The 23,304-nt window shown below is 42.9% G+C and overlaps 1 protein-coding gene across 3 annotated transcripts in view; it reads left to right on the top strand.

Annotated features, from left to right (window-relative positions):
• The window catches only part of TBC1D14 (TBC1 domain family member 14), a 944,726-nt gene that overhangs the window by 674,807 nt on the left and 246,615 nt on the right, over nucleotides 1-23,304 (top strand). For all 3 annotated transcript variants that reach the window (XM_086964122.1, XM_086964121.1, XM_086964123.1), the window contains one exon: nucleotides 11,654-11,736. In XM_086964122.1, the coding sequence (XP_086820248.1) occupies nucleotides 11,654-11,736 (83 nt within the window). The remainder of the gene's footprint in view (nucleotides 1-11,653; nucleotides 11,737-23,304) is intronic.

Here is a 23,304-nt window from a genome sequence, read left to right on the forward strand (position 1 = left end):
CATCTTGATAGCATCTGACACCAGGCAACCCTCTCAAAATCCTTGCCATAATTCTTTGGAAAACCGAAGCTGCAGACACAAGGCCAAACTGCATTCTCTTATATCTGTAGGTGCCCATAGGGGTGATAAATGCTGTTAAGTCCTGGGAAAAATCATCTAATACAACCTGATGGTACGCTGAAGCAAGATCTAAAGTGGTGAAAAACTTAGCCCCTTCCAACGTACTCACCATCTCATCAATATTTGAAAGAGGAAACCTGTCAACTACCACTTCCTTATTTAATGCTCTGAGATCAACACAGAGTCTAATTTCACCATTTGGTTTCTTAACAACTACGGGAGCTAACCATTCAGTAGCTTCTACCTGTTCAATCACACCATTCTTCAACAACTTATCTATTTCTTCTTTCACCTTCTCTTGTTCCATTAATGGTATTCTTCTTACTTTTGCCACTATGGGCATAGCACTCTCTCTTAATCTGATGTGATGCTTATAGCCTTTCAAGCAGCCCAAACCTTCCCTGAATACATTAGGAAACTTATTTGCCAATTCCTCACACAAATCTTTTCCTATATCTTTCATGTCAACTGTGTCTATTTGTTGAATTTGTACCTGGGGATTAGCATTCGGATTCAAAGTTACACCAAGTTGACCCTGATGTACCCAACCTAGTAATGTATCTCCCTTCTTTGCAACATAGATTTTACCCACAATTATCCTACTCCCAAGTTCTATCTCAGCCATAAAACAACCAACCATTTTAATCGGTTTATCTGAATACCCAAGAGGTCTCACATCTGATCTCATCATTCTTACTTTTCCAGCAAAATGTGTGTTAAATAGCTCTTCATCAATTAATGTTATGCGAGAACATGAATCAAATTTGAAGTTAATCATGACATTTCCCACTTTTACGACATGTTTTGGATGATCAGACACCTCACATTTTATCTCAAAAGTAATGGTTCTAACTTGTGGCTGTGACTGACTCCTACGTTTCCTTGTCAAGTCAGGTCTAAATACTTTTGTTCTACAAAACTTTCCATAATGACCTTTCTTCCCACACACATTACATGAAATTCTTAACGCTGGACAATTTGGAGAGTTGGCCAAATGACCTATTTGTCCACATCTAAAACATGCAAATTTATTACTCTGTCCTGTAAAATTGTTCTGACTCGCTGAATTTGATCCTAAATTTTCTTTTTCAGAACCACTTTGTGTTTCATTTTTTTCATACTTCTTAACTTGACAACTTCTTCAATTTTTGTTTCTTCTTTTTTTTCATTTAAGGATCCTTTTTCTTTTTCTTTTTTTAACTCTCCAACACACTTCGTCATATGCTCCCCCTTTTTTGCTATAGCCAATACTTCCTCAAGAGGTGGTTCATCTTTCAACCAAAGTTCTTTTCTGATCTCATCATGTGCACACCTAAGTACAAATTGATCTCTAATTCTTTCATCAAGAGTCAAACCAAAGTTACAAGAGGACGCCAACTTTCTCAGTGAAGAAACATATTCTTCTACAGTCTCATCTCTTTTTTGTTCTCTTAGGCCAAAATGATAACGCTCCATAATGGTACTGACTCTCGGGAGGTAATGTTTGTCAAGTTGTGCAATCGCAATTTCATATTCATTTAAATTACGTTGTTCTCCAGCAGATAAGTCAGGAAGATGTTCTAACACATCCTGTCCTTCCCCCCCCAAGCAATGGAGAAGAAGAGCAAGCTTCCTTTCTGCACTCAAGTTAGTTCCACATACCCTCGCATAGTTAGCAAAAAATGTCTTCCACTTTTTCCATTTTATGTTTGGTTCTCCTGGGGTATTTAAAAAGAAAGCAGGCTGGGTTACGTTTTGCATTTTATCTTCTCTTTAAATTGTAATAAAAAAAAAAAATGTTTCTTCTTTTAAAAATATATGTATTTCCTCTGAATTTCTCTTATTCCTTATTTCCTCTGAATTTCTCTTATTCCTTATTCTTTTCTTTTAAGAGACTGACACCATAAACTTTCTTTTTAACTCTGTATTCTTGTTTATAATAAAGAATAACATCTTTTCCTTTGTGTCATGTAGGATAGATTGCAGTGCCTAAATTCTATTTATTCCTGTAGAGCAGCATATCATTAATCCCTTTGTAATGTTTGTGATGTAATTTCTGCTTTGTTTTGCTTTATGATGTAAAATAGAATGTTCAAGTTGTGCAGAAGAATTTTACAAAAGAATTCTTCTTCTTGGAAGCGTTCCTTTAACTCTGTGCGCACCTCAATATCAGCTGATTGTTACGTAAAGGAACATTCAAGGCAATGGCAGACTTGCGCGAGGAGAACGCGTTCTCTTTGCACGCGACTTAGTGTCAGCAGGTCACGCGTTTCACTAATCGCGCGTCTCCTTCTCATATGCGCGCAAGCCCAGCCTCAACGCGAGAGAGAAAACGTCACGTCTCTTCTCGAGGCAAAGCGCGAGAGGCACACGTTATTTAACTCGATCCTTTTAGCTCTGTTATTTCAAGTTTTAACAATATTTTCTAACCAATCCGCCCACCAAACTCCTCACCGCACATATTCTTATGTTTAACACAGCCGCTGGGAAGACTCCGCTTCCTTTCTCGTTCTTTTAATTTATACTGCCGCAGGAGGAGTAGACGAGTCGTCTTTTCTGCTTTTCCTGTGTTGAGGTGAAGTCCTGGGTTCACCCGATCGTCGCCAAAATAATGTGGTGTCTTATATAAATAAATAAGCAGGAACATATATATAGCTAAGGAGATGCTTTAATTAAAACCTCAGCCACAGGAGAAATCTTCAACTGACAGCTGGAACTCCCATGTATTCCAGAATCTCACATGAGATCAGAATACAAGCATAGGAAGTTCCAGCATATTAAAGGTACAAGCATGAAGATGGATAAACAACATCACAGTCAGTATGAGCAAGAAGCAAGATGGCGGCCGTCTCTGGTCTGGTATGCTGCAATGGCTTGCTTGCTGCGTTCCACCTCCCCCTCCGAAGTAAGATCGTCTGCAGTGGTCAGGGCCAAAGGTACTGTGTCTCCACACGTCCGTTTTGCATGCAGCGAGGTAATTGGCACTGAGTGCGGCGTAGTGGGGCCCGCTGCAGGGGCATCGTCCCTCCGCTTCGTTGTGCGGCAATTCGTGCGCCCAGCGCGGTATGTGGCAGGGGCGGGGGGAAGAGTCCTGGCAGCGGGGCAATACCTCCGGGTCCGGTGTGTGGTGTGGTAGCACTTCGGTGGTACCTCAGCAGCGCGAGGGAGCTCCACTCGGGCATGCCGCAGATCCCCGGTATGTCCTGGCGAGTCTCCTCCAGCAGGCAGTCCCCTCAGCCCAGCATCAAAGTTCGCAGGTAGGATTCGGCGTCAGCGACTCTGGGTCAGGGTACAGCAGGCAGGCGAATTTGGCATCGCCGTGTACCTCGCAGCTTAGCGGTGACAGCTAGGTCGTTTTTGAGGGGTTTTATCGAGTCAGGATGTCATTTAAGGATAGTGAAATGCTCGGCCAGGCGGCAGCTTCGCTAAAGGTCGGCCATCTCGGTCTGGCGCCACCTAGCGCCCCCGCGGTGCTTGATTTTGCTTGGAGCCCGGGTGCTAAGCCAGTGCAGGGAATGTTAAATATATATAAATATTAGGCGAAAAAGATCTGGTGTGGGCTAAGACCTAATTTTTACATGTAGCGTCCGTAGAAAGTGAGGCTATTGAGCTATTGAATAAACCCACTGTCCCTGCTCACCAGATTATAAAAACGACTTATTTTATGGAGCATTATCTGGATATAGTTACTAAGCCCCAAGATAGTATTCTTTTAACGAGATTGAGGTTTAACAATCTGCATTTCTTATTGGCCGAACCCCTGGTCTGGAGAAAGGTAGAGGATCTGGGGCCCTGCTCTTGTGATAGTTTTTTAAGGCAGGATACTTTGCACTTTGTCCTGTATTGTGACCATTATTTGCACATTCGCAAGCGTTTTATTTTTCCAATTCTAAAGGACAAAGGTTTTGTGCAGGTTAGACCGGCCCTAACATATATGCAGATGTTGAGTATTGCTAGATTTTTAGTAGCGGCAGTCAGAACAAGGAAAAAAAAGAGACAGAGGGCCCATGTGACTTGACCTATTAAATGTATATCTTTTTCTTTTTAATGTGAAATGTTCTTCTCTCATACAATATGCACTTTATATTACATTGCTTGAATTTTTTAGAGAGATATTCCATTATCATGTGTATATCCCTCCCTCCCTTTTTAATGTGAAACTGTCTTCTCTCATACAACATGCACTTTATATTTCACTGCTTGAATTTTTAGAGAGTTTTGTTATCGTGTGTATTTTGACATGGAATTGTATTTTAATCATGATTGATTTCTGCTTTATGATTGGGTAATATTTGGCTTTTAAGTGATGAATATTTTAACATGCTTTTATGGTTTTAAATAACCGAATAAAGTGATTTTGACTGACTGACAGATACCCAAAGCTGGCTCCCCAGAACTACCCCTAGCCCCTCCCCTTTTCTTTAATATTACCCATATCCTGGCCCTAAACTGAAAACTTGCTTTACTGTAACTCCAGTTCTACTTCGAACTGTTTCCCTTACCCTCACAGGTCCCCCAACCTGAAACACTAACCCACACACTAACCCAAACATTAACCCTATTCTTATCCAACACAAAATTTAACACTAAACCCGGCATTTTCTTTATCCAAACAGTCAATGCAGTGCTTTTTAAAAAGTATTTTTCTTGCTACTTTAGTGTATGTTTGATGTACTATTGGAAATTCGCAGGAAAACGTGGTGTGACCTGTGTGGTGGAGCACTTCAACCTTTCAGATCTTAAAACATATAAGCGCTCCTTCACAGGAATGGCGCCTAGGATCTGGAATTCACTACCTCCCGAAACCAGGCTTATCTCTTCCACTACTCTCTTTAAAAATGAAGTAAAAGCTACCCTCATGGCTAAATACACTTGAACTATTATCTCGAAGTCTGTTAATACTCTGCATCGACCTTTACTACATGTCTGACCCCCTCTGATTATTTGTATTACTGTTTTTATTACTCACATGACTGGCTTTGCAGCCACTTATTTGTACTGTTTGATCTATTGATTTATCTGTCTGACTATGCTACCTCATGTACCCATTCTATGTAAAGCGCTCTGATAACTGCAAAGATCTTGTTCGCGCTATATAAAACTTTCAAAATAAATAATAAATAAATATCATAAACATTTGACATTTGCTGAATAATTGGATCTTTTGAAGGTGACTTTAAATAGTACTTGTACATTCCTGTTAACTCTTCTGATTTGATTTGTATTCGTGAAGTGCGCCATTACCAGGGGCTGGGTGTCCTTCTGCTATTTTTAGTAATAGGTTCAAATCTAAAAGACCAATTAACCTCTTAAACATGGCCACCTCGGCTTCATAATACTGGCATTACATCTCAGCTCAGCCTTTAGACTTTCCGATATGGTCTGTTATTTTCCCCTCTCTGTATGCACCCGACAGCTGGCATTTCTCTGAAGTAACCTTCGTGCTTTTTAAAAACATTTTAAGCATTTCTCCACAGCTTGTATCCTTGATGCTTAATACTATTGACGTTGCACAATTATTTATTCCAACTGGATCCAGTATCTAAAAGTCAGGAAGTAACTCCCTGCTGTGAAATCCTCACCAGCTATACTCTGACGTTGTACTGTTATCACCTGCTCAGTCACCACCCAACGCACGCTTTTGGAGAAATTGTTTCACCGGTCCAGTGAACTTTGTAGAGCTCTCATTGACCCGAGAGACCCCCCTCGTGTCGATAACACACAGGTTAGGTCTGTCCTCCTCCAGACTACTCTTCCTCTCCAGTCATTTCATGCTAACTCAGCTGGACTTGAGGAATTTTTAGGCTGAAGTGCAGTGTCTGCTTTTTTTGTAGGAAAGCAATTCTGAAACAGAGGCATGTGTTCATCTCGTAGGCACATTCCTGATTTGTTGCTGTACATAAATAATGCTGTGGGGTACTGCTAGCACTGAAGTATTGGAATATTTTCCCAGTTCCATTACGGTACTACCTGTAATTTATATAGCTTGTAGCCAATATGTTTAAAAAATGTGCTGAGTCCTGTAGCCTGATGTAAATTAGAAAACAAGTTTCGAGTGGAGGCATTTTCACCTGCTTCTTCACTCTTACGTCCCTAAGAAGGATGTTGCATCTTATCTCAGTGGATTTTTGAAAGACGATTGTCAAAACCTGGATTACCACTAGGTTGGATTATGCTAAGAGCTTGTACCTGGAGCTCCCGGCCTTTGATTCGGTGTATCCAGATCATTCACAACGCTTCACCTCCCCGGGTGACTGTGTCAAAACACCTACTTCATCTACACTGGCTTCTAGTGAATAAAAATATTCAGTTCAAGGCACTCACCCTTGCTTTTAGGGTCTACAACCACAAAGGCCATCTCTATCTCAGGAGCCACTACAAGCCTTACGTCCATGAGAGATCTTTGTGATCCAACAAGCTAAAACTCCTCTAACTCCCTCTCATTTACAAGGCCAGAAGAGGAGGTAGATATTTTATTTAGCTGGCAACTAGGTTGTTGAATGCACTACTGCTTGGTTTGAGAAGCAGCCCATCTGAAACTGAGATTATAAACCTAACTCGTTGACTCCTGCTTAAACGTCATTTAACATCAATGCTGTTAGGTTTCCTGTGGGTGATCCGCTAGCGCCGGGACGCCTACTTGGAGGTAACTGTGCGCTTTACAAATGCATTGTATTGTAAGCGAGTCAAAAACCTCCCAGAGAAGCGCAGGCTGTGTATGCTTGCTGTTTGCACATTCCATGCAATATGAGGCCTGCTTTAAACGAATTTTCACGGGCTCCTGTGGGTTTTTAGTCGAGTCTTGATTGGAGTAATGATCTCTGCCTGTTCAGTAAGTGACAGAGAACACTGAAGTGGCCATGGTCCACTGGGCTTTTGCAACTCAGGTGCTTATGAATTTTAGGAAGACTAATAGCTCTCATAGGCTTATAAGTTCATGTTCGTATCTTTGTTCTCTCTCCCGGCAAAACCTGAAGGGAGACAATGCAGTCATGGCAATATGCAGATTATCACTGTTGGCCATTTAAGTTTTTTTTTTAAACCTTTATTTTTCCATTTTGCATAAAGGAGAAAAAGAATGAAATCAAAACAAATAACAATCATGAGACTACAATGTGTGTACATACAATGACAAAATTAAAGTTTTCGGATAAAGGAGAACTGCGCAATTATACACTATTATAAATTAGCCAATAAACCTCAGTGAGGACAAGGAGACGTGATACCCTTGCACCAACAATAATAATAAATATACAACGTGAAATGATCATGTGGAAAAGCTGGCCTATACATCCAGAAACAAAGACAGAAACAAAAAATCGAAAAAAAACAATTAAATGTACCGCATACACCATTATCCTAATCATTATATGAGACAGAATGAGACTATCCTACTCCTGAGGGGGTTATGCCGGATTGTGTCGGGAATTCACTTGTTAGCTGGCATCGGGATATGTAATCTCTGTATGGGCCCCAAATGAGGTAGGAAGTAAAGTGCTATATTCCTCGCTATTTACGCTACAAAACGCCATACTGTTTAACCAGGTGCGGCGAGTATGGGCCCGTTTACTACCCCATAGCAGTGCAATCTCACGTTTAGCCAAAAGGAAGCCCAAGGCCGCCTTAGGGAAATTTAGTACAAACCCCAAAAGTGCGATTTCAGGTAAAGGAGAAGAGGGTATGGATAATATGCCACCTAAGGTGGAGTGAATATCAAGCCAATAGTCGTGTATTTTATGACATGTCCAGGTTAAGTGTGCAAAATCCGCGAATGGGGCAAGACATTTGCAGCAATGGTGAGGCCTAGAATTGTTAATCCGGTATGCATGGGCCGGGGTGAAATCCACCCGTCGAAGGAATTTGAAATGGAGCAGCTTGTGACGGCTGTTTAGAGAAATGTCAGATGTGGCCCTGCAGCAGAAAGCCCACTGATCGTCAGAGATGGGCCCACCCAGGTCACTCTTGCAAGCAGCACGGAGCCTGGAGTCAAGCATCGGTTTGAGCGCGCCACACTGTTTATACAGTTTAGAAATCAAATGTGCGTTATTCGGGCTTTGAATCAATAAGGAGAGGAGAGGGAGCTCCGAAGGCGCCAATGGGAAGGAGGAATACGTAGCCCGCAATGCCGAACGCAACCGGGTAAGTATGAAAGTGTCCATAAAGGACCGATCACTAAATCTGGCCTCCTCCGATAAAGAGATGTGTCCATCTGGGAACAAGCCGCCAGTGGTGCTAATATTGAATTTCGTCAGCGTGCGCATTACCAAAGTTTCGCCAGTAATAGGAAACGGGGAGGAGTTGGGCAGAGGTAGAGCTGGGGAATATAACAGATCCAAACCCAGCAGTCTACGCAATCGAATCCAAGCCCAGTAGGTTGTGGAAACCGTCTGATTGTCCCGGGTTCCCTAAGGAAGCCCGTTGGAAGAATCGTGAGAAGTTGTCTAGGTAAGACCAGATCAGCCTGTGTTATTAGAATACAGTGGTCCAAGACCTCTATAGTTATCAAAGCTGAATTCATCAGTAAATATTAATTAATTCAAAACATTTACGAGTGTATACACATTGATCAGCTCTATCCAATAATGTATATGTTCAAAAGACAATATAATAATCTGGGCATAAAGATAAGCAACAGTATCAATAAAGCAATATTTTTATTTCATCGATTCTCGGTCAAACGAATTCCAAAAATTCCAAGCTGCAAAGCAGTAAAACTCATAAAAGTTGCCCCATGTGGAGCGTGGAACATAGCAAAGAAGTGCAGAAAGAGTGTATATCGTGATTAAGAAAGAAAAAGAATTCGAAATAGATGGTGACATAAAATGTTCAAGTTAATAAACAACACAGTAACGGATCCTCATTAACCCATCCTGCGATACCTGACCACCCAATTGTTTAGAGGAGATTTCCCATACATTTTTAGGATGAATATATCATACATTTTTGCACATAAATACAAAAAATATTAGCAGGGTCCAGGTTATTTATATATACAGCGTCGACGTTTCGACTCGTCTTAGGGCCATGCGGTCATTTTATGCCTGGGCAATGCGAGTCTTCATCAGGACAATAAAAAGGGCAACCAGGGGATTATAGATGTCCCCTGAGCGGTGAAAAGTGGTGAAAATCCCACGTAAAAGACAGGCGGTTCTCTATCCTTGTAAACTCCAGAACGAGGTAGGTGCTCCAACCTTCCAGCAAGGAACTCAAGCAACGTATGCGTCTGCTTGAAAGGGAACCAGTCACGGAGGCTTCCTTGCTGGAAGGTTGGAGCACCTACTACAAATTCGATATGGGCTTATAAAATAAACCGTTGAAGAGGACATTTTCTAATTTGACTGAACCCATTCACAGGGCAACATCCATCAACCTCTAATCAATTTAACTCTGATTCGTTCTGGAGTTTACAAGGATAGAGAACTGCCTGTCTTTTACATGGGATTTTCACCACTTTACTTTCACCAGCAGAGCAATGGCAGGATATCCAGGAGGAGCTCACATAGCAGCTCGCGGTGGAAGAAGGTGGTCAGCAGGCCCCCGGGCACCAAACGACCAAGTCTTGCAGCGTCCAGGTCGGGAAGGCAAGAGGAGCATGTAGGCCCATCAATCTGGAAGAGATGGGACACACACAGCGAAGGCAGTTGTCAGCTTAGCTGGGCGGGCAAGGCCTCAGGTGAACCTAGCGAGGCCCCAGACCGGAAGGGAGGGGGGCCCGGAGACCCCTCACCGTTCAGCTGGCCACGGAGCACCCACCAGACGCCATGGGGAGGCGGAGCCCAATCACCCACCACCACCGAACCCCAACCCCACCCCACCCCACCCAACCCCAACCCCACCCACACCACCTCTCACGACCCGCAACACTACCCCCGGGACCGGAGAGTGAGGCCGGCCAGCCCACCCACTCGAGGCCCCGGCTTGTGGCAGTGCGGTAGGCCCAAGAACCAAAATACCCGGGCCTGCCGTGGGGGCCGGGCTGGGGAGCGGCAGCCAACGAGCGGGACACCGGAGATGGCAACAGGCTGGGCGGGGGCGGGGAGGAAGATCGGAAAGGGGGCGGCTAGGGGCGCGGACTCACCTCAGCCTTGGCAACACCGAAATGGCGGATGGTAGACCCGAGCCGGGCCCAGATGGTATCGGGCACCGGCGGCGGCTGGAGATGGACCCAGCGGCTATGGAGCATTCAGTCGCTGCAGCAGGGCTTTGCAGTCTTTGGGAACTGGAAGGCACCCCAGAAACGGCTATCACATCGCGGGATCGGGCCGGTGTAATCGCCCGATCGGCAGAGCTCTAAGCGGATGCGGCCTTCTTAGTCACTTCCGTAGTGACGCCCCTCCATTGGCCGCTTAAGTTGACCAACAAGTGGATAACCTCACTATAAAGAGATTAAAAATATGTGATTCCTTCGAAACTGCTAATGTGGTATTTATTAGGTAAGTGAACCTTTTAGATACCTCTGGGGCTTGTATACAGCCACTAAAGATACATAGTTGTGTTTTTAGAGCAGACATTATGAACCATGTGGGATTTGTGTTTCGAGGATAATGAGTGAGACGGGTAGTAATTCCTCTTAGAAACCATGGTAAGTGCATGAAATTAACTTCCATTAGCTGGGACGATATAAAAATCAATAACCTATTTCAAAAAGACTTATGACAGTGTGTGTAGCTGATACATTGAAATAACTTCATGATAACTGAACAGTTAATTTGGTCTTTGGTTCCTGTGCCAATTAGAATGCGGTTTTTAAAAAGAGATCTAGGTAATTATGTCCTGTATGTTATCAGACAAGTCAATAGTTTAAGGTCATCCCTTAGCTGCTGTTTGAGACTGTTTGAGATCAGCTGTATTAATTGCTTTGAAGGCTGGTTGCCAAACTTCCGCTAAGAATTAGATTTTACTTTACCTAGCTCTTTATGCTGCATATCTAAGCGCAGTAAATTATTACCCAATTTTTCTCACCTCAAAAGGATAGAAAGCGGAGTTAGCCTTGCCAAGATTAACAATTCTGACTGTGGATCACAGCAGATGCCTACACTGAGCATTTTACTCATTGAGCCATTTTACATCAGTCAATGGACCAGAATTTCAAATATGTAGGCATGACTTAGCATTTACCCTCACAATACAGTTATTAATGCTTAATACTTTGTGCAATTTTTATTTATTGCTGTTGTTCTCTTTATAGTCAGATGTGAGTCATACTATTCTCCCATCATGAGACAGAGAACACCAGTAAACATGTTACTTCTTTGCTAAGAAGGAATCTAAGAAAGATTGACTGCATTAGGACAAATATTATTTTATGCATCAGTATAATGGCCCTTACAGTAGCCATTCCAGCCTCACAGGCCTATTAGACTACAAAACTCATTGTTTTGAAAGTCAAAACATCTTCGTGGTACCAAGAGCTATGTTCACAACATAAGTTCTCAAGTGACAACAGATTTGACTTGTAGGTAAGCTATCCCTATATAGCAATTGTGCGATATCATGGCAGTTACTCTTAACATACAATAACTATTTTTGAAATTTATTTTTTGTCTTTGTACAGTAATCTTCCAGCAAAGCCAGTGGAGGAATCACAAAAACACAGACAAGAATACGAAGAAATGGTGGCTCAAGCCAAGAAAAAGGGTAAACATACCCCCTTTTGACTATACCCAATATCAGACATTTTTGGCTGCTTAACTTATTGAATAAATACCTTTGAAATGAATATCTCACTGTAAAAATGAGCTCTGTGATTTTGTTATTTTTACTTATTATTAGGCATTTAATTAATCGTTGTCATAGAAAGAGTAATTGTAGATGGAGATTGTTATTTATGTGCATATGTTAAACTGATTAACCAACCTACCATAGGCTGGGTGCACACACCTGCTCAGTGCCAGGATTCCCATGCAGGTGCACTTTACAAATACACATAACAAATACATTGAAATGTATATGGTCTGGCTAAATAAACCAACGTTACAGCATGGAAAAATGAAAGGCTTCCCCTATTTACCAATAATGGGAGCTGATAGGGTATTTTGATGATCATGAGATAAGCGGTCTAGTGTTGAAAAGATCGTGCTGTCTTAAACTTTCTCAGTGCCTCAGCTAATACGTTAAGGTTTTTAGAGTGGTCTTTCAGGACCGAAAGAACCAGTGTATCCATTAAGGAGTGGGGAGAACCTCAAACAGGGGCAGATGAGCAAGTTAAATTATTACATACATTTAGCAGACATCCAAAATAGGAAATTGACATAGCTGGTGTTAATACTAATGTTGTATGACGTTAAAAGCAATGATCGACGTACTGAAAACATGCTGAACTACGTAATGTGATAAATGGCCCAATCATTATTTTTTTTATGTACTCGCATGGTCACATTTTACAGCTTTTTAACTTTTCTAGTTTCCTCTCCCCGCCCTCCCTCCTTAACTCCCTCTCCCAAAATAAAAGGTTTCTAGTAGGTTAATTTAATCTACCAAATAAAAATTTCAGCTCATCAACAGTCACTAAAACATGAGTAAGATGGAGTCTCGGTCCGCAATAGGAAAATGTATCCAATATTTGACTCAACCACTTAAGGGAAAGAAGGATATCCCTATCCGGGTGCTGTTAAGATTAATCCTGATGGTACTATGGGTCACCAATCATTTGGGAGGGGTGAGGCTATTTTGCCATCAGAGGAAGCCTCCAACAATGCCAAAAGGTGTGTAGAAGCAGATCTCCAAAGATGTGCAAGTTATATTTATCATTTATTTAAGCGTTCCTAATGCAAATTGGCATGGAAGTGATCTAGCCACGTGCTGGAAGAGGCAAGAGCCATAAGTCACTCTCTAGTGGACAACAGGCAGGCAATCGAGATATAAAGGGCCAGAGAGAAGATGAATTATAGGAGCTGCACCAAAACTCGTACAAAATACAGGAGGTGAAAGGCTGCATATTTGACTGAAAGGAATTTAAATGTTTGCAACGAAGAGAAAGATTAGAACTAGTTGAAAAGGCAGGCTACTGATGCCTTTGGCAGTTAGGCAGGTAGTAACGGTGCTGACTCAAAATCAAAGAAATGGGTTTGAAGGGGCAAGGCATGGAAATCAATATGCCAAAGAGATTGGAGCTTCCTGAGGAAGTGATGTCGAATACATTTCTGGTTTCCTTAATACCATCATAGAAAGACATATTCTACTGCAAGGGACTACAACTGTATGAGGTGGCTAAAGCAAGTTGTGATTAAAAGTAGCATTTACAGGGTAGATTTTGGTTCACCCTGTGGGAGTCGATAATTCTGATTTTAATATGAGTAACTGCCTTCTCAGTGATGTTTGAGCAGTTCAAAGAGTGAGGGAGATAAGATACTGGACTTAATACAGCGGCACATAACTAAGAGGCATTACCTAACTCCCCTTCCCCAATCTCCCTGGCAGGCAGGTTCATATCCTCAAATTTCAGTCAGTCATGTTTGCACAGTTTGTCATGCATGCCCAAACCCATTTGCACCATCCCACTGAAACTGTATGCAAGGGAGCATGTAACGTGTATTGTAACCTAAAACACTCATTTACATGCGGACCCTGTGCTGGTGTGTAGACCACTGTATTTGTACTGAAGGCTGTGTCTCCAGTACAGTCCCAAGGTAGACAGAGCAGAGTCTACTTCAGTGCAGGGTCTACTTAGGGCCATAGCTCAGGGCTCTGCATGGCATTGAACAGCCATATTTAGAAGGAAAGGACAGACAAATTAACTAAAGGGGCTAGCTATATATACACGGTAAACAACCTTTACAACAAAACTTTTACAACGCACTACCATTACGACGCAACTTTTACAACGCAAACCATTACACCGCTTTGCGCTGGGGGGCGCTCTAGGATAGGGAATAGGTTTAATGTACTATCCAACACCTTCCCTACTATCCACGGGGACTGGAGTTGGAATAGTAAATTAAACTATTCACTATCCAGCGCCCCAAAGCACTATGCTTTGTAAAGGCATGCGTTGTAAAAAACGCATTGTAAAGGCATGCGTGGTAAAAGCATGCGTTGTAACGTCATACATCCTATATACACCAATGCGTAAACGACTATTACCCAATGTGAGCTAACCCTGTAACAGTGGTTGTGGTTCTCTGTAAAAGCAAATAATTTAAAAAAAAGACCAGCCACAAGGCTGGTTGTTCACACAATGCTGCACAGCCTTGCATGAAGGAAAGGAAATCTAGACTAATGCGTTTTAGTTTCTTGAACAGTGTGTTTTTAAATCACAAATTTCTTTTTAAAAAGCCATGTCTTTAGTAAGTTGAATTTAATTTACTATTGCAGTAAAACACTATTACAGGCATTAAAGGCCATAGAACGCTGTTCATTTACAAGCATATTCACCTCATTTGCTGAAGTTTGGGCGTTTTTATCGATCAGGTGAGTGTTATAAACTGCCCCCCAAAAGGCTGCCGAAGCTCAATTTCCTTGAAATCTTGGCTTTCCATCTCAAATATGTGCTTAGTTTTCTTACATTTCCTTAAATTATTCCCTGCTGTATCTTCCACCATACCCTCTGACAGCCTCTCCAATTGGGGAGAGATGTTTTTGGAGTTTTGATCCAGATGAATTCCTAATGGTGGTTGAATCCTCCAATTAAAGGAAAGCCTCGTTCAGGCCCTGTGTTTCATGTGGGCTGATATTGGTCTGTTATGATGAGCCCCACAAGGACTGTATCTATTGCCTCTGTCTGTTTTCACAAACCAAGAGATTGCAAAACCTTCGACTTCCATTCAGAAAAGATTGTGATAGTTAGGAAAAGCAACTCCCATGAGTCACTAAAAAGTCAGCAACTGAGGATGACCCCTTGTACGGGACAGAGTTTAAGAAGGGTTTCCCTCAAAAAATAAATTAATTTGACTCTTTTAAAAGCGAAGTGGTGAAAAAGTGACTTCTGCATAAGGTCTGCTGTCACCTCATGTGAACCACCTGCTAAAATGAGGAAAAAGCAAAAATCTTCTGTAGACTACAAGGGATAATTAGTGTATTTTCTGTCAAAATGATTTCATAGCTCTGTCTGTCAAGAGCAAGTCTTCTAAGACCAACTTGACACCGTCATCCAGGCCCTCGCCCGGACTCACTTAATTGTTATAGAAATCGCGATCTTCTCCCTCTCAGAGAGCACTTTGTCGCCAGTTGTACATCAGTGGTGACCTCCTCTGGACAAACCTTGTTGAAGACTGTTTCTCCTTTGACAACGAATGGGGGCATAGATTGTCTCATTGACAACTCAAAGCTTGTTTTAACCTCCTACACAGACGACTGCCTATTTCAGGAGGATCACTATAGGATTTTTTCCAATTCATACCTTGCCAAGCAAAATACTGCTACTCTTCTACACTGTTTATAGAGCAGAAAGCGATGGAGTGAGACCGGCCCTTACAGGACAGTTTACATGACTAGGTAGTTTAGTGTAAAGTGCCTACAAGAAGATGGTAGTGTTAAATTAGTGTTGCATTACCACTTCCTCACCAAGATCAAGGAAATGAAAACTAACAGTATGGGGTTCTCGTTATCTCTATTTTCAGGAAGAAGTTTATCAAAGCAAGAGCTATGACAATCCATTGTTCAAAACCCTACTTTGACGAGAGGAGTACTTTTGAAGAGGCCTCTTTTGTACAGGTTCTGAGCAACCTTATCAGATACATGTTAGTGATTATGCAGGATTCATACACTATATTATTGAATCCTTCTCAGCCTGGCACGTCTCCACTACAACAAACTGTGCCTCCAGTACTGCCATAATTCCTTAGTAGTTTGTAAGCATAAATGGTGCATAAAGTATCTTGAGGCTGTGACCATTGTGATCAGCTGCTGTCATGTGGCATTACCAGTTGTACTGATGATGTGCGTAACAGCAGCCCTCTAACTCCCAGCCCTCTCATTCCCAGGTATATTACAGATCTCTGCAGAGAGGTCTCCTATTCCAGACAGCCTTCTCAATACAAATGAGACTTTCAGTTCACATCACAGTATACAATTAAGAGCCTAACTTATCTCCTGTGCCAGCCCCTGTTTCTCAAGCCACATCCTTGTACTATCTAGTAGGAGGAGAGTCAGAAATACCTTCAGCAATGGCAAACAATGACATCAGACTGGTGGATCCTAGGTTGTAACCAGTTGGAACACACACTGAAATTTGCTGAGAGACCACCTGCTGTGGAAGAGGGCCATCAAAATCTCAATCTCTTCCATGCCAAAATTCTTCCTTTGCAGCTGAAAGGGACAGTGTAGCCCATACCCAGTTTGCATCAAGACAAGGACTTTTATTCAAGATTTTTCTCTGGGGTCGTTAAGGAGGGGCGAAATGTTTGTGTGATTGGTCACAGCCCTCCCCCTCCGCCTCCTCATCTTAGAGACTATCAGCAAGATCTAGAAAGAACCATTTGGATCATTCTCATTGTTCCAGTTTCGCAAAGACCATGTTCTTTCACAGACTTCCTACACCTGTCAGACATACCATAGATCCCATTTGGCGCACTCCAGCATTTTCTCCACAGACACCAAGGGTCCAATTCAATATCGCAATCCAGTTCGTCTCACTTTGAAGGTCTGGCTCCTGGTACCGTCGAAATCTCTTAAGACATCCCTGATGAATGTCAGCATATCCTGGCACAAACTAGAGCCCTCTCTATCCTGAAAATATATGTGTTCGAGGCATATGGGCTGCAGATGGTACATTATGAATAGATCGCCATCTGGTGTTGGGCTCGGATGATTGCACTTTGTTTTTCTCTTGGAGAGTCTTTTGTATCTTGGTGACTCCTCCCTTGGTTGGTAGTGCGCATGGGCATCGGCTCCATCCTTAGATTGTTTTTTTCCGCCATCGGGTTCGGATGAGGATCGAGACGCTCCAGATCAACTTCAGAGAAAAGTGATTTATCGGCGCGTATTCCCTTTCCAATTCGACGGTATTGTTATCGAACGCGTTTCATTTCCATTCCGACGCGTTGCAAATTCAAAATCGAAGAGAAAAAACTTGGATCTACGTCGACGAACAGGAGGCCTTTCTCGACGCAGTCAAGCCCGGAGTCCATGGAAAGGACTCCATTCAAAAAATGTCCAACGTGTGGTGCTAAGTTCCCACACAAGGACCTACACGAGGTGTGCAACCTCTGTCTATCGCCTGAACACGAATCCAGGGACTGCGAAGCCTGCGCAGCATTCTCCTCCAAGCTAACGATTAGAAATCGTCGAGCTCGAAGACACGAGGTTTCTAGAATGCAGTCGGAGGCGATCCCGGAGCTGTTCGGAGACGAGCAAATTGAGGAAGAAGAGGATCAGTCGGGGTCGGAAGGGGACCAGTCGGAGGTTGAAGAACTCATCGAGCAACAAACCGTGAGTGACGACGTCCCCTTACCGAAAAACCGACCCCGTGCGGTAACGACCCCGCCTTCGGGCCCGGTCAAACCGCAGAAAAAAGTTTCCGACGCCCCGCCCTCGGGCCCGGCAACGAAACCGAAACTGAAACCAAAACACTCGGACTCCCACCATGTCGGATCCGAGAAAAGGGCAACATCAACTTCGGCACCGAGGCTACATACAAGGGAAAGCTCGGTATCGAAACATTCCATGTCGAAACATAAATATGATTCGTCGTCCAAGATTCACTCGATACCCAGGAAGTCGGAATCGAGTAGACATTCGGTGCCGAAAACACCAAACACTGACGATCGAAAACATAAGCACCTTTCGGAACCAGGACCTTCGGTACCGATTCAGGAGCAACAGACAGATCCCAAACAAAAGATCTTGTTTATCGATCCGCAAACTGGCAAAGTGGTCACGAAGAAGAGAAAGAATGAACAGACAGAAGATAAATCTCTTCCTTTAAAAAAGAGAACAATGGGGACAAATATAACTCCTCCTGCTTCTCCTCGACCTAAAGTCACACCCTCTTCTCCTATTCCTCACACTAGGCCAAATATTCCTACACCTTCCACACCAAGACCATCTACACCTCAGTCTGATGTAGACAGTGATCTAGGGGAGGGAGAACCTCAAGATGAGGATGACCCATGGGAAAATTATGACGTAGGGTCAGATGAGGAAAACGACCCAGAGTTATATCCCTCAAAGCCTTCACCACCTGATGATAACACAGGGTTTGTGCAGCTCATTAATAGGGCAGCAAAATATATATACATACAGAACCTCAAATAGAGGATTTCCTGTTAGAGACGCTACCTAATGCTACCTAATGCACAAAGAACATCAGGTACTCTTCCTATGTTGAAGGGTCTTCTCAGTCACACAGAAGAAATATTCAAAGACCCAGTGAGGGCTAGGGTGTTAAACCCAAGAATTGATAAAATATATAAGGTGGCTCCAAAGGATCCAATATTTATTAAAGGGCATGTACCTCTAGACTCGCTGGTGGTCTCAAACGCTCGTAAAAGAGCAAACTCATTATCTACAGGAGAGGCTCCTCCACCTGATAAAGAGTCAAAATTAATAGATGCATCAGGCAAAAGAGTAGCATCACAGGCGGCAAATAGCTGGCGTATAGCCAATACACAGGCACTACTCGCACGTTATGATAGGGCACATTATGATGAATTAGAAAAACTCATCACACATCTCCCCAAAGAACATCAGAAAAAGGCAGATCAGTTAATACAAGAAGGTAAAATAATAACTAATACTTCCATTAAGTGCGCCCTAGACGCAGCAGACACTGCAGCAAGATCTATCAACACCAGTGTCATGTTAAGGAGACACGCATGGCTTAGAATCTCAGGATTCAAACAGGAAGTACAAACGGCCCTACTGAACAAACCATTTGATCAAAAGACACTGTTTGGTTCAAGCACAGATGAGACCTTAGAAAAAATGAAAAAAGATACAGAAACGGCTAAGTCAATGGGAGCATTGCAACAGCCAACACAAAGAGGTTCCTTTCGTAGATCCACCTATAGAGGGGGCTCAAAGAATACAGGAACAAATCAGCAATCCACCTCTTTCACACCAACATCACCCAGAGGTAATTCAAGAGGCAGTTACAGAGGTAACAACAACAATGGTAGAGGCCGCGGAAATAATAACAACCGCAACGCCTCAACCCCAAAACAGTGACTTCATAGAACTCCCCCCAGACCACATAACACCGGTCGGGGGACGTCTATCACAGTTCCTACCTGTCTGGGAGAACATCACATCAGACAAGTGGGTGAGACAAATTATCCAACATGGTTATTGCCTGGAACTCACAGCTACCCCACCAAACATCCCCCCCAAACAGCGTCCAATGAGTCAAGACCATCTGACATTGTTAAGAGAAGAAGTACTAGCACTTCTACAAAAGCATGCAATAGAGAAGGTCCCAAAAGATCAACAAGGAACAGGAGTATACTCTCTATACTTCCTGATCCCCAAAAAGGACGGGTCCCTAAGACCAATATTAGACCTCAGACCTCTCAATGCTTACATAAATTCGGAGCATTTCCACATGGTCACGCTCCAACAAGTACTCCCTTTACTGAAGAAAGGGGACTTTCTTTCTACACTGGATCTAAAAGACGCTTACTTTCATATCCCAATTCACAAAGCCCACAGAAAATACCTAAGGTTTGTATTAGAAGGACAACACTATCAGTTCAAAGTCCTTCCGTTCGGTGTTACAACAGCACCAAGAGTTTTCACAAAATGCCTAGCTGTGGTGGCAGCACACCTAAGAAGACAACAAATACATGTCTTCCCATACTTGGACGACTGGCTAATAAAGGCCAAGTCAAAAGAAGAATGTCTTCACAACACACAGAAGACAATTCAATTGCTGCACCACCTAGGGTTCACGGTGAACTACAAAAAATCACACCTGCAACCAAACCAGATTCAGCAATACCTGGGGGCTACGATAAACACAGAAAAGGCAATAGCATACCCCAACCCAATCAGGATACAAACAATGGTCGGGTTAATACAAAGATTTCAACCACAACACTCACTACCAGCACGAGTGTTTATGCAACTATTAGGCATGATGTCCTCCTGCATACTGATAATACCACATGCCAGACTACAAATGCGTCCACTACAGGAGTGTCTAGCGACACAGTGGAATCAGGCTCAAGGTCAGATTACAGATCTGGTGTTGGTAAACGACCGGACGTATCGCTCTCTGAAGTGGTGGAACACGGAAAACATTTCCAAGGGACGGTCGTTCCTAGAGCCAATTCCACAAGTGATAATAACAGCGGACGCATCGCTCTCAGGATGGGGAGCGCATATGGACAAATACACAGTGCAGGGGAAGTGGAGTGTGCAGCAAAAGAAACTGCACATCAACTACCTAGAACTATTAGCAGTATTTCTAGCACTAAAAGCTTTCCAAATGCAAATTACAGGCAAGGCAGTCCTGATCAGAACAGACAACATGACTGCAATGTATTATATTCAAAAACAGGGGGGGACACACTCTCTCCAACTATCCAAACTAGCACAGGACATTTGGAGATGGGCCATTCCTCAAAAGATCTATCTGTTAGCAGAACACCTACCAGGAGTTCAAAATCAGATAGCAGACATCCTAAGCAGACAGTCAGAACAAGTACACGAATGGGAGCTGCACGACCAAATACTGCAGCCATTCTTCCAAAAATGGGGGCAACCAGAGATAGATCTGTTTGCCAATCATCAGAACGCAAAATGCAAAAACTTCGCATCCAGGTACCCACACCAACGGTCCCAGGGCAATGCACTATGGATAAATTGGTCAAACAAATTTGCTTACGCGTTCCCTCCTCTACCACTAATTCCGTTACTGGTTCGGAAGCTGCAGCAACACTCAATGACAATGATACTAGTGGCACCCACGTGGGCAAGGCAGCCGTGGTTCACCACACTGCTACAACTCTCACAAGTACCACATCAAAAGCTAAGATTATTACCCATGCATCTTACACAGAACCATGGAGAAATAATGCACCCAGATCCCAAACAACTGAACCTAGCGATCTGGCTCCTGAGGTCATAGAGTTTGGATATTTAGATTTACCACCAGAATGTATGGAAATCATTAAACAAGCAAGACGTCCTACCACCAGAGCATGCTATGCAGCAAAATGGAAAAGGTTTGCTATACACTGTAACAGTGAGCACATCAACCCTCTGGACGCATCCACTAAACAAATCATTTGCTATTTACTACACTTGCAGCAATGTAACTTAGCATACACCTCTATAAGAGTTCATCTCGCAGCTATAGCGGCGTACCTACAAAACAGGCAACATCTTTCCCTGTTTAAAGTACCAGCAATTAAAGCTTTCATGGAAGGACTCAAAAGAGTCATTCCACCAAGAAGACCACCTTCCCCAGTCTGGAATCTCAACATAGTACTTACCAGACTAATGGGGCCACCCTTTGAACCTATGCATAGGTGTGAAATACAATTCCTCACATGGAAGGTGGCCTTCCTCATAGCTATCACGTCACTTAGAAGAGTAAGTGAGTTGCAGGCTTTTACAATTCAAGAACCATTTATGCAGTTACACCAAAATAAGGTGGTTCTTAGAACAAACCCAAAATTCTTACCAAAGGTAATTTCAGCATTCCACATCAATCAGTTAGTGGAATTACCGGTTTTCTTTCCAAAACCACAAACAGTAGCAGAAAGAGCCCTGCATACACTAGATGTTAGAAGGGCCATATTGTACTACATAGAAAGAACACAAACTTTCAGAAAGACAAAACAGCTATTTGTTGCGTTTTCTCCAACACACAAAGGCAATCCCATCTCTAAAGCGGGCATTGCCAGATGGATTGTAAAATGCATTCAAATATGCTACTTAAAAGCAAAGAGAACATTAACTGTTCCTCCTAGAGCTCACTCTACACGTAAACTAGGAGCATCTATGGCATTTTTGGGAAACATTCCACTAGAGACATATGCAAAGCAGCTACCTGGGTTACACCGCACACCTTCACAAAACACTATTGTGTAGATGTGCACACAACACAACAAGCTAGAGTGGGACAAGCAGTATTAAAAACTTTATTTCAGACAGTTGCAACAGACACGGGCGACCACCGCTAGGGAGAGAACTGCTGTATAGTCTATTCATAATGTACCATCTGCAGCCCATATGCCTCGAACGGAATATGCTACTTACCAGTATGCATCTGTTCTTGGCATAGAGGGCTGCAGAGTGGTACATGCCCTCCCAGCCTCCCCGGAAACTTGTGTCTGTTCCAACATTATCTTATTTAGATACACTTACATGGGCATTCTTATCTGTATTCTACTGCACTACTCCATCTAACCCTACTATGGCAAAACAATCTAAGGATGGATCCGATGCCCATGCGCACTACCAACCAAGGGAGGAGTCACCAAGATACAAAAGACTCTCCAAGAGAAAAACAAAGTGCAATCATCCGAGCCCAACACCAGATGGCGATCTATTCATAATGTACCACTCTGCAGCCCTCTATGCCAAGAACAGATGCATACTGGTAAGTAGCATATTCCTTACTCAACCATAACTTGAATAACAGCATTTATTGATTTATTAAAAACTACACTCTAACTGTGCATGTAATCCCTTCTGAATGGTAGGTTGATGAGTGATGTGTGCGTAAGCGTAATTGTCATGGTCCTGTGGGGTCCATTATACATTCCTAGATATGGAGGTAATTTTTTTTTCACAACATAGTTTTATTGTTGACAGCCAAGACACAGAGAATGCCTCACAGGGTACCCAAACTACGCATAGAAGATGACATATATGGATATCAACATTTTCAACAATGACATGATATTGGTCATACAAAGAATAAATTGCGAAGAAAGATGGTAACAGAAAAACAAACTGTGCCACATTGCCTCTGTTTGACAAGTAGAAATGTCTCATATGTAAGGAGAGTTTTTGCCACCCGTAGCCACATCCAGCATGTGCACTACGCATATTCTAGTCCGCAGGATTCATAGCAATGGTTCTTCAGTATCAGACTGGGGGGGAGCTCCTGATATAGACCCTTATAATCAGCCTACTTTTTCCAAATTTTGTAGTGTTTCGGAGGGCACCCCCTTGCTTCGAAGACAGGGATTTCCAGGCCCATACAAAATTCCAGACCCCTCTTCCATACCCCGATCAACGGTGGGATTCATCTTTCCAGGCCCGGGCAATGTATCTTTTCACCAACGTGGGGCCTAGAAATAAGAGGTGCCGCTTGTA

This window comes from Lissotriton vulgaris, chromosome 3_2, assembly GCF_964263255.1.
Source record: "Lissotriton vulgaris chromosome 3_2, aLisVul1.2, whole genome shotgun sequence".
Lineage (NCBI taxonomy): Eukaryota > Metazoa > Chordata > Amphibia > Caudata > Salamandridae > Lissotriton > Lissotriton vulgaris.